The following is an 11,861-nucleotide window of genomic DNA, read 5'->3' as shown; positions in this document are numbered from 1 at the left end:
TAGGATGTTTGAATAAATTTTACATCGCCAAAAATATGATCTGCTAAATATGCCGGCTTGTTCATGGACGTGGTTTTGAAGAGGTGGGTATTTTCCATTCAAAATACACCTACTGTTTGTTGATCTATGTAAATTGAATTTATTTTGACCAATCAGAGAAAAAAATAAGCTTTCAACTGCTGTTTGCTGCTGCTTACGCCAAAAATAAACCTCAGTATAATCATTCACATTTGACCATAAATGTAACGTCTCGTCAGACGTAGGAGTGTTAGAATCCATTCGCAGATGTAATAAAGGGCCGAAGGCAAAATCTTAGTCGAGGTCACGAAGAAACAGGGTCAAAACCAGAAAGCAACACAGTGGACCAAAACCAAAACACAAATCCAGAAATCGAAGTCAAAAGCAAACAAGCAGGGTCATACACGAGGTAACTAGACAATGACTAAATCAAGGCTTGGCTAGTAACGCTAAGGAAACAATGCTTCGCAATGTGGCTGAGATAGCGTACTGCTTATATACGTCACTGGACCGGAAGTGGGCAGAAACGGTTAATATTCGGGCGATGGCTCCCTCTGGTGTTCAGGCCGCGTGACAATAAATATGAAGAAAAAAAAACATTCACAATTAGTAGCATATATCATTAAAAACTGAAAGCTTTCTTTTTTAAAATGATGAAATTTTGTGCATTTTGTTATCATGAAATGCTGATCGTATACAAGTTCAAATTTCAATGTCTCGTGTTTGGAGATTCTGCCATGTTTGCTATTCGACGATAACCGGGCCATGTTAAAATTCCCATACTCTATGTGTTAACCAAGGAATATGAGGTAAATATTGGTATTGATCATAAAATAAAACCTTTACTAATAATCGCTTATATTGTTGAATGTAGAGTCCGAGTACGAGACCCAGTGAACTTTGACACTTAGAGAAAACCACTTTTTTATTGTTTGTCAACTTTAATTGTTATATCTTCGCATTATCATAGTTTTAGAGTCTAAAGAGTTTAAGAGTCTAGTTTTGTTTATTGTTCTGAAGTGAATAGCAAAGAACTAAGGTGATAGTAATTTCTTTTAAATCTTGAAAATGTTCTGTAATGTAAAAGTGATACGATATTTTAAATGTTGAAAAACTTAAATGCTGTTGGAAGTGTACATAATTCTTGTTTGTTATTTTATTGTTATGCATATTACAAAAGGAAGTAAAAAATAAGTTAAAAACAAATTGTCTCTGGGTATTTCATTCAGCATCCATTATGTAGGTATAGCTTAATTACATTCAGTAATACATTACAAATAATAGCAGAAATGGAAAGAGCATAGAAAAATACATAAGACCACCAAATTTTATGTTTATATCTCCAAAAATGAGAATTTCTTTAAAGAAAATCTGCATAAATCGCCGAAAACAGTTCTGAGGCTCAAGAGGCTTTCCCTCTACGCTACTTGAAATAGTGCCAATTTGGTTTGACTCTATATATACTGTAATTTTCTGGTGTTATACTTTTAGATATGTATTTTTTTTTTATAGCAGAGTGCTATTTTCTTCTCCATAACTATTTTTTTTTCCTAAGTGAAGCTACAATATCTAAGGTGTAGCAAAACATTGACTCTAAGTAATCAGTCACCTGGTCAAGTTCTGTGGGGTCAGATGGTGATCCGGTCATGGATAATAATCCTGGGAGACTGTTGATGAACTGCTCAGTAATAGCAGGCATAAATGTATGTTCAACATGGCAATGTGGTAAAGTGCATAGACAAAATAATGGCATGAGATCAAGAGTGTGACCTCCCTTATGGATGGATGGACACAGTTCTCAGTGGATCTTCTGACTTATTCAAATAAATGTTAAAGTCTCCAACAATTAATGTTTTGTTGAGAGAAACAACACGATTATAAAAAAAATTAAAAAAAACTTGCCTTAAGAGGCCAGCCTTTTCCTAAAAACCAATTGTTCCATTTGTATATGAAGCACACATTGTTTCTGGAGGAACACCTGGAAATCCAGCAGTTCAGCAACCATAGCACTATACGCTACATCGCCACACCACACAGTGCAGCATATTACAGCACTGGACATTGCCTTCGCTAATTTACACACTTCTACAATATTATTCTTGACCGACTAAGATGTATTACATTAGCTTCTACAGGATAAACTACCTTTGAGAACCAGTGCTTTCCGAAAACCCTAAGATTGCCTGCTATGTCTGGCACCCTGGCTCTCGGTATACATCTAACCAGTGCTACTAGAGCCCCTAAAGGCCTAGCTAATTTCACATGCCTTAAGAGAGAGTCTTCTATAACCAGAGCTCTTTCAGGTTTCTCAGCAGGTGCTTCACTTAGGAGAGCAAACCTGTTGGACATGTGAAACGGAGATGAGTGGTGTTCATGTGGATGAGCCTTAATGTTAACTTTAGCCTTGCAACCTTGCTGCTGAGTTATTACCAATTCGCCCCACTGTGAGGGCTCTAATGCTGGAGTTGGGGCACCACCTAAGGTGTTGAGACTTTTACCACTGCTCTCACTGTTGCTAACCATCTCTAGCATCTGGATGCGCACCTCTGATGCTGCAATCTTCTCTTACAGAGTACCAACTAACATTATTTTCTACATAATACACACCAGGCCAAACTCACCAAGCTAAACACCAAAGCAAAACTTATTGCATGTCAAACTTGACACCTGTTCAGGCCAAAAAGAATGTGTACTCCAGACCATCACATGTATTTGTGTTTGTTGAGCAGCTCATTTCAGATGTATTCCTCCTTTGCTGTTATAATAAGCTCCTCTCTTCTGGGAAGGTTTTCCCTTATATGCTGGAGTGACGGTGTGGGGATTTGTATTCATTCAATTACAAGAGCATTAGTGAGGTGACACACTGATGTGCTCTGGGCTCTGTGAAGGACACCCGAGTTCTTTCATTTCAACTGTAACACACCAGATTTTGGTGTTTCCACCACTCACCAGTGTTGTATAAAGTACCCAAAAGCCACACTTGAGTAAAAGTACAGGTGTAAAAGTTAAAATCAACCATTATAATTCTACTTGTCTAAAAGTCTTAAAGTATCTGAATAAACTGTACTTAAGTATCAAAAGTAGTATTTTCATGAATGTATTCAAGTATGGAAAGTGAAAGTAGAAGTAAATTAATAAAAAAATGCAAGACTGTAATAATTTGGAGAACTATGAATTTTATTCTATATTGCTTTACTTAAACTTGCTTTGCTTAAACTTCTCAATAAGTGCAGCACCAAAAAAATAAGACTTGCATGAAAGAAAGAAGAGGCCTTTAGAACTGTATTGTAATGAAGTGTACAGTATCAGTGTCTCCATACCTGTGAGCTTGTAACTAAGACCATGTCCACTCGTAGCCGGGGATTTTTAAGAAGGGAGATTTTTCTCCGTGTTTTGACCCTTCATCCACATGCTAATGCAGTTTGAGGTCGTTGAAAAAGGTGCTTTTGGAAAACTCCTTCCAAAGTGAAGATTTTCCAAAACTCTCTGTTTTCAGTGTTGTTGTGTGGACAGGGGGAACAGAGATTTTGATGAATTGACGTCATTGTGCGCCGGTTGATTTGACGTCAGCTTTGATTATGAAGATATTTTGTGCAATAGCAGACTTACATAAACTACTGACTGTGTTAACGTTGTTTACTGGATTTTTACATGCATGTACATACATGCACAGTTACTCCCACAGTGCCGGAATGGAATACGAAGCTCACTGCTGCTGCATACAAAACTCAGACAACAGACACAGCGATGGCGGTTTTGGACGAGACCTGGTCGGACTTCTACATTCTATAATGAAATTTTCGCATGTCAAGGGCATCGCTTTAAACACGACGCACCATTGTTGTTAAACTACCGGAACCGGTAATAATGTTTTGCCTAGGCTTCTGATTGGCTAGGCTCCTGACAGCACTTAACAGGGCTTCTGATTGGCTAGGCTCCTGACAGCACTTAACAGGGCTTCTGATTGGCTAGACATGCTCCTGACAGCACTTAACAGGGCTTCTGATTGGCTAGACATGCTCCTGACAGCACTTAACAGGGCTTCTGATTGGCTAGACATGCTCCTGACAGCACTTAACAGGGCTTCTGATTGGCTAGACATGCTCCTGACAGCACTTAACAGGGCTTCTGATTGGCTAGACATGCTCCTGACAGCACTTAACAGGGCTTCTGATTGGCTAGGCTCCTGACAGCACTTAACAGGGCTTCTGATTGGCTAGACTCCTGACAGCACTTTACAGGACGTTTTGTGTGTTCATGTGGACAAAGATATTTTTAACACGTAGGTCGTGTAGACAGAATAAAAAAAAAAAACAGTTGAAAAATCTCTGTTTTTAAAAATCCCCAGCTCCGTGTGGACATGGCCTAAAGTCATCACTGACCACAAACTTCCTTTACTGCAAATTTGGACGCAGGTTTTTTTTGTAGTAAGTAACGAAAATGCCGAACAGAAAATGTATCGGAGTAAAAGTATAGAATTTGTTTCAAAAAAGTAGTGAAGTAAAAGTTGACAGAAATATAAAAACTCAAGTAAAGTACAAAAACTCTCAAAAAATACTTAAGTACTGTAACAAAGTCATTTTACTTCATTATATTACACCACTGCCACTCACTTTGTGCACAGGGGCATTGTCATGCTGGAACAGTTTTGGGTCTCTTAGTTACAGGGAAATAATGTTGCACTGTAATGCTAGAGTATGCAGAGACATTCTATACAACCACATGTGTGTATATATACACTATTAGAAACAGAGGGTTCCTCAATGGTTCAACGAAAATTGAAGGTTTTTGCAGAAAACATTGTCAGGAAATGTATTGCATACTTTGAAAGAGGAGTTCTTCTGTGAGTTCTTTGATCACCTGAAGGTGCTTGGATTCTTAGGTACATAGGTGTTCTGCATACAACCTTTAAGTGTTTCTTCCGAGGAACACCTGAAGAACATTTAAGGGCTCAAAGTTTTCTAAGTATTAGGTCGCAATTCACTCCATGGATCATTTTCCATATATTCTATTCTAAAGTGTTATATTGCTGTATAAAATATGTTTGGAAAAGAAAAGGCTAAAAGTATCAAGTTTAATTTTGGAGATACAAAAAAAAAAAAAAAAAAAACATTGAAAGAGCTGCATCTGCCCTCCCCAGCACACATGCAAGTAAAGCAATTTCCTGGCAATTGCACAAGACGGAACAGACCCTAAAAACAACCGCCTGTAAAACCACACACACACACGCACACACACACACATACTCTTGTTTCAGGTCTGGTCTTGCAGTGGCAACTCTTAACATCTTGCAAGGCTTAGATGTTATGAACATTTAAATCAGAAAGAAATCTAATGGAACATTATTTAATGTACTTATTGCTTCTGGTCAGATCTGGCCTTTTTTTGACGTGTCTTTCGGTTTCCTTTGCACTTGTGGCTTGTGTTGGCATAAATGTGTTGATCTGCAAAAAAAGAAAAAAAAATCAAAATAAAATAATAAAAATTCTGCATTATTGTTAAAAGGAATAGCATCTGAATGTGTAATTGTAAACGAAGTATTCTCCTCACCTTGATTGCAATGTTTTCTTCTGCATTTTACAACGATGACTATCACACTGCCAAGCAGCAGCAAACCTCCAATAACTGGAATCAGCACTATATAAAGAGTCTGTGCATCTAAAATTTAGGGAAATGAGAAAAACTTTAGACATTCTGTGGCAAATTAACAAAGATGGTGCTAATGTAGGTTTCTAAAGCATTTGTGGTGCTGCTATTTTTAATTGAAACATGAAATGATTTTTTTTTCTCTCAAATAGAGAACAACGTTATATAGTAGATAAAAAAAATAAATGAATACACCTCATTTTAAAATGTTTTTTTTGTTCTGTCAGGTTCTGTAATCTTCATGGACTTAAATTGTATTTGTTTTGCCACCATGCTTGACAAGTTGTATGATGGTATGTTGTGATCTGGCTACAAAGCCTTCATATGGCACAAGTGGACCTTTCTGAGAAATGGCTTTCTTCCTGCCACCTTCCATACAGGCCAGATGTGTGTAGTATCTATGATGTAGTGTTGTGATGCATGCTTTCCTCTGGTGGCCATAAAATCATATAGCCATGTCAAGTGTTTCTTCCTTGCTCGTCTACTTTTGATGGACACCCATATTTGGCAGACTGTGGGTGTTACCATGCACTTCTTAATGGATATATCCCTCACAGAATGTGTACCTTTCCACAGCTTTGTCACAGAGCTGTTTTAGGAGGTATTTGGAGCCAGCAGCACTGCCTTTATGTGGATCTGTACTTAAAAACTCACTTAGGCCAACTTGCTGTTCACGGCCTTGCTCAAGGGCTCAGCAGTGACAGCTTGGTGGTCCAGAGATTCAAACCCATGACCTTCAGCTCAGTAAGCACCTTAACCACCGAGCTACTGCTTTCCATGTCCCAAATTACTTTCTTACAATGTGGATGGTGTGTGTGTACAGTATAATGAATGGTGAAGTCACTGAAGAGCAAATCAAATGTTTTACATAACCCTAGACTGTTTTTTACTAACCCTAACCCTAGACTGGTTAATACCTCACACAACTATTACACCATTAATAGTAAAACATACAGCTCATATTGGCCTCTGGTTCTAACTGTCTTTTATTTTAGCATGGGCTTGTCACTTTTCAGTGAAATTCAGTTTTCGGTTTAAAGCTAGGTCCTGTAAAGTGTGTGTGTGTGTGTGTGTGTGTGTTTGGTGGGGGGGGTTGGGTGTTTTGAACGAGGTTAAGTGTCATTCATCAGTGAGAATATGTCACATTCATGACTATTTATAGTGGTCTGTTTTTCACCTACTGAGTTCATGAAACATTTTAACAACAATCTGAAGATAGTAGTCCTCTGATATTTTGCTTCAGCCTCAGATGTCTTGGTCAGATTTTGTGAACACTGATTAAAGTTGGGAATTCGACATCTAATGTAAATCCTGCCTTCCTCTGTGAGTCTGTGCTCCTTTTGCTACAATATAAACTGAATAAGAGCAAAGTGAAATTCCCTGTAATGGAAACTGGCTATGAATGTTACACCAATTAATCTGTAATGCCTCAAGTAATCACGTCTTTTAATGCTTGAATGGTTTATAATCTATTATATTATGTCAATCAGTTTGACTTGATTGATTGTGTATGAAATGTGGTGTATGTGCTATTAGAATTTGACCATCTTGTCGAATTGGTTGTCACCTTTTTCACTCTTGATGAGTTTAATTTAACTTGTGTTATGAGCCATTTTGCTTTTAAGTATTTAATGTTTCAGACAAGTTGCATTACTCGTGATTTTTAGATCTTGAAGTTGGTTTATACCTATTTCACACAGTTTTCTCTTTTCACTTCTGTAATCCAGTCAGTTTGCTTTTATGGACATTGATAAATTGTGATATCAGTCACATAAAAACCAGTCTTGCGGATTATGGTTCTTTGTTACTGTTTTGAATAATGTTTACCATCAGCCACTTATACTCTAGGAACAGTGACATCACTTCTTGCACTGAATATTTATCTGACTTAATCTATAAGACATACATTGATTATTGCACATATTTACAGTAATCAAAGTTGTTACCTGATTTAGTGGCTGTGGAGCTGCGAGTAGGGCTCTGTTCTGTGTTTTCTGTAATATAAGAAGAAATAAATTAGAAATAAATAAATAAATAAATAAATATAAAATAAATAAATGAGTAGCAGAAGCTTGGCTTGGTTAGTGAGCGATCTATGAGATGACAGATGGGATGGTATCAATGGTGATGGTAGTATTAACATGAATGTTTTGGAAGCTGATCTGTTTAAGCAGAGTGTATTGATAAAGAGGTGAATAGAGCTGGACAGATTAAAGGAATAAAGTGCCGCTGCATTAATATTAAGCAAGGGCTAAATTCCACCGCACCACTATCAGCATGTGAATAAAATCAACCATTAAAGAAATTTAAATTTGGTCGTTAATAGGCAACAGTTTCATTCTCACAGAAAATTCAAAATAATTTATCATCTAAAATGCAATGAATTTAAAGAGGAAAATTAAGTCAAGTCTTGACCACACAAATGCTTTAAATAGTCTTATGGTGCAGTTTAGTGAAGTCGGTCTGTGATGCAGATAAAGAGCTCATGCTTTTGCATGTAACACCTTTTTAATCTTTAGAGATCTTGTAAGGATTTTGGTAAGGTAAAGACTTGCCTGAGTACAAAGACAGTGAGATGATGTATGTCTCAATTTTGTTGTTTTTGAATATGATCTTGCAAGTGTAGTTGCCAGTATCTTCCCGTTTAACATCTCTGATGATGATTGACCCATTCTGCATGAAGTGGACTCTATTTCCCTTAGAAAATATGAATGTTTTATTAGCATTGTCCAGGGAAATGAGGGCCAGCAGTTTGTTTCTGTCCATCTGTTTCCATTCGACTGAGCTGATGTCAGATTCCTCATTTGTCAGATGGAAGATGAACGTCTCGCCTTCCTGCACAGATCTCTCAGTGACGTTCACACCTTTCAGAAGAAAGCAGAATAGCCACTGTAAAGCTCTTAGTCTTGTAGAGCCATGATTTTATTATTTAGGCTGGAGTCTAGTTCAACAATGTCCATTAGACTATTCATGTGAACGGTTAGTTTAAATTTGTCTGATTGTGCTTTCCAGTCATGTGAAACACGTCTTTCAGCACTGAAACATGCATTCGGAAATTCAACCCACTTCAGTCAAAGGAAACCACATGGATTGCTTATGAGTGATAATTCACACCTGAATGCAGGCTACAGCACATAGTACAGTGAAACAACTATAATTATCACTATCAAGTTTGAAAGAAGCATTCTGTTTTCAACCATATTCTTAATACACATGAGACACCACAAGGCTTACCTTCGATCGGGAGGAAAAGGCTAAAGATGACAATTGCGTATTTGTGAAACTTCATCATAGTGAAGATCCAGTGTTTGAATATTTACCACCACTCCGACACTTCCCTTTGCTTTCTCTGTACTGCTATTTCTAATAATGCATAATATCTAAAACTCTAAAACTCAGTAATGACACAGGAAAACCTGCTCTTCCTTTGCGAACATGAGGCTGTGTTGTGGTTCTGTGGTCTCGTTTAGAGTGTGTATGAATTCATCAGGCTGTTGGTAGGACAACGAGAGGATGCTGAAGAAAACGAACAGAAGTTTTCTGCCTCCATCTGGATAAATAGAGACACTACACACAAATATATTTAGTTGTGAAAAAGGAACACACCTTCTTCTAGGGCAGACCTGGGCATTTTACGTTTTTTACTCATTTTAAGTCAGTCATAAACACAAATGAACAAGTATTTGTTCTGTGCACGCAATACAACTGTGTGGCTTTTATTTTGAAAAGCCTGTTTCATTATTTCCGTATGGACGTGTGTGTGTGTCTGAACAGTAACAGGTGATGCTGCACGTTAATGCCGGTCAGATACCCCTAAAAATGTCAGCTCCCGTTAAAAAAAGGAGTTGATTCCTAATGCCGCGTTTTCAACAAGACATTTACTGCAAAAATATTTATTTACAGAAATCGAAGGTAAAGCTTAGTTTGTGGTACACAGGTCACTGTGTTCAAAGATTACAGTCTGAATCGCCACTACGTGACCAAACACGAGGAGAAATACAAGAACTTGTCTGATGAAGAGCGCAGAGGAGTCGGAGGCTATGCTGGACACCCAGAGATGCAGCTGTCAAGACAAGTTCTGTCATATCTCACAAAATCACGAGAAAAAGTAAAGCGTTTTCTGACGTAGAGTTTATTAAGGAGTGTGTGGTGGACTCTGCTGCCCTGATATGCCCAGAGAAAAAGGGAGCGTTTGAGAACGTGCCCCTCTCCCGACGCACTGTAACGACAAGGGTTGAGGACATCGCGGGAAATCTGGAGCTTCATCTGAGGAACAGAGCGGTCAACTTTGACCATTTTTCACTGGCTCTGGATGAGAGCTGAGATTTGCGTGACACTGCCCAGCTACTCATCTTCTGACGTGGGATCACTGCAGACTTCAAAATCACGGAAGCGCTGGCAGCCATGCAGTCAATGAAAGGGACAACAACAGTGATGTCTTCACGGAGGTAAATGTATGTTTGGACAAGTTGGGACTGAAATGGGACAAGCTGGCAGGTCTGACAACTGATGGTTGTCCAAATCTGACGGGGAAAAATGTTGGACTTTTAAAGAGAATGCAGGATAAAGTGACAGAAATTAACCCTGAACAAGTAAAATGAACTGAAAACAAGCACTTATTGCTTTTTGGATGAAGTTGAGCAGTTGCTTATCTTTAACATAATGCAAAACATCTTTTCAGTATTTGTGAAGATTAACAATTTAAAAATAAAATGAAACAGTGATGAAATGACTGTTTTTGTTTTAAACTGTTTATTAATTCTATAGGATTATTTTCCTCTTTGACCTACACAACAATTAAGAAATTTACATAAATATTTACAGAATATCCTTATTCTTCTGATTACCAGTAGCAGCTAATCAAAATATATAATTTATTGCTTTTTAGAATGGGAGAAAATTAATATTGAGCAGAATTAAGTTCAGGTTATCGTTGGTTCGGCCCTCCAACACAGTTCATATTTGTTATGTGGCCCCCTGTAGAAATTAATTGCCCAGCCCTGTTCTAGGGCATTGTCTCAAGATATTATCTTGTCTCATGCAATAACTGCCATGGTATCCTGTTTTCCCTGGTCGTTCCTTTCCTTGGTCATCCTGTGGTCTTAATTTTGAAGAAGGCTAGACCCATTTTAACCTGACATTTCTACAGTAAAAAACATAGAGCTTATCAAAATAGTACAGATTTCCTTGCATGCTGGCTAATCTGTAGGTGAAAAGAATGAATGTAGCTATGAAACCTGGAATGAAATTATGTCCAAGCGGTCACTCTGAGGCTGCCAGTAACACACCTCAGTGAATCTAATACTGAGGTGGAACAAAGAGAAGAGACTATGGATATGGATATGTTTCTGGATAAAGGATATGTTTCTGGAGAAAGCATTAACAAGCTTTACATACACTGATCAGACATAACATTGTGAGCAGTGACCGGTGAAGTGAATAAGACTGAGTATCTCCTCATCATGGCACCTGTTAGTGGGTGGGATATATTAGGCAGCAAGTCAACATTTTGTCCTCAAAGTTGATGTTAGAAGCAGGAAAAATGGACAAGCGTAAGGATTTGAGTGAGTTTGACCAAAAGGACCAAATTGTGATGGCTAGACCACTGGATCAGAGCATCTCCAAAACTGCAGCTCTTGTGGGGTGGTCCTGGTCTGCAGTGGTCAGTATCTATCAAAAGTGGTCCAAGGAAGGAACAGTGGTGAACCAGCGACAGGGTCATGGGTGGCCAAGGCTCATTGATGCACGTGGGAAGCAAAGGCTGGCCCGTGTGATCCGATCCAACAGACGAGCTACAAAGCTCAACAAGCTCAAATTGCTGAAGAAGTTAATGCTGGTTCTGATAGAAAGGGGTCAGAATACACAGTGCACTATGGAAAGAAGGTGAGCCAGCGGAGACAGTGTCATGCTTTGGGCAATGTTGCAATTCTGGGAAACCTTGGGTCCTGCCATCCATGTGGATGTTACTTTGACTTACTTTTACTTACTTTTTTGTTACTTTTATGGAAACAGTATTCCCTGATGGCTGTGGCCTCTTTGAGCAGGATAATGTGCCATGCCACAGAGCAAAAATGGTTCAGGAATGATTTGATGACCACAACAACCAGTTTGAGGTGTTGACTTGGCCTCCAGATTCGCAACTTGGAGGACTTGAAGGATCTGCTGCTAACATTTTGTACTCTGATATAATATCTCTA

The 11,861-nt window shown here is 38.4% G+C and overlaps 1 protein-coding gene across 1 annotated transcript; it reads right to left on the bottom strand.

Moving 5' to 3' along the window:
- Positions 1-1,232: 1,232 nt before the first annotated feature.
- On the bottom strand, positions 1,233-9,365 carry LOC131354581 (carcinoembryonic antigen-related cell adhesion molecule 3-like). Its single transcript, XM_058392405.1, has 5 exons — positions 8,899-9,365; positions 8,220-8,528; positions 7,611-7,658; positions 5,569-5,676; positions 1,233-5,462 (listed from the first exon to the last, which is right to left on the bottom strand). The coding sequence occupies exons 1-5, from the start codon at positions 8,954-8,956 to the stop codon at positions 5,374-5,376; spliced, it is 612 nt and encodes a 203-aa protein (XP_058248388.1). The 5' UTR covers positions 8,957-9,365; the 3' UTR covers positions 1,233-5,373.
- Between the last annotated feature and the right edge of the window lie 2,496 nt (positions 9,366-11,861).

Source organism: Hemibagrus wyckioides, linkage group LG06 (assembly GCF_019097595.1).
Source record: "Hemibagrus wyckioides isolate EC202008001 linkage group LG06, SWU_Hwy_1.0, whole genome shotgun sequence".
Taxonomy (NCBI): Eukaryota; Metazoa; Chordata; class Actinopteri; order Siluriformes; family Bagridae; genus Hemibagrus; species Hemibagrus wyckioides.
This window is presented reverse-complemented; position numbering and strand designations above follow the sequence as displayed.

What these genes read in the sequence shown, in the direction of transcription:
- LOC131354581 (XM_058392405.1), bottom strand. Translation starts at nt 8,956, where the DNA reads ATGATGAAGTTTCACAAATACGCAATTGTCATCTTTAGCCTTTTCCTC. An exon ending in CTCACTGTCTTTGTACTCAG is followed by an intron (nt 7,659 to 8,219) that starts GCAAGTCTTTAC and finishes CTTATATTACAG; the next exon opens with AAAACACAGAACAGAGCCCT. An exon ending in CTCCACAGCCACTAAATCAG is followed by an intron (nt 5,677 to 7,610) that starts GTAACAACTTTG and finishes CCTAAATTTTAG; the next exon opens with ATGCACAGACTCTTTATATA.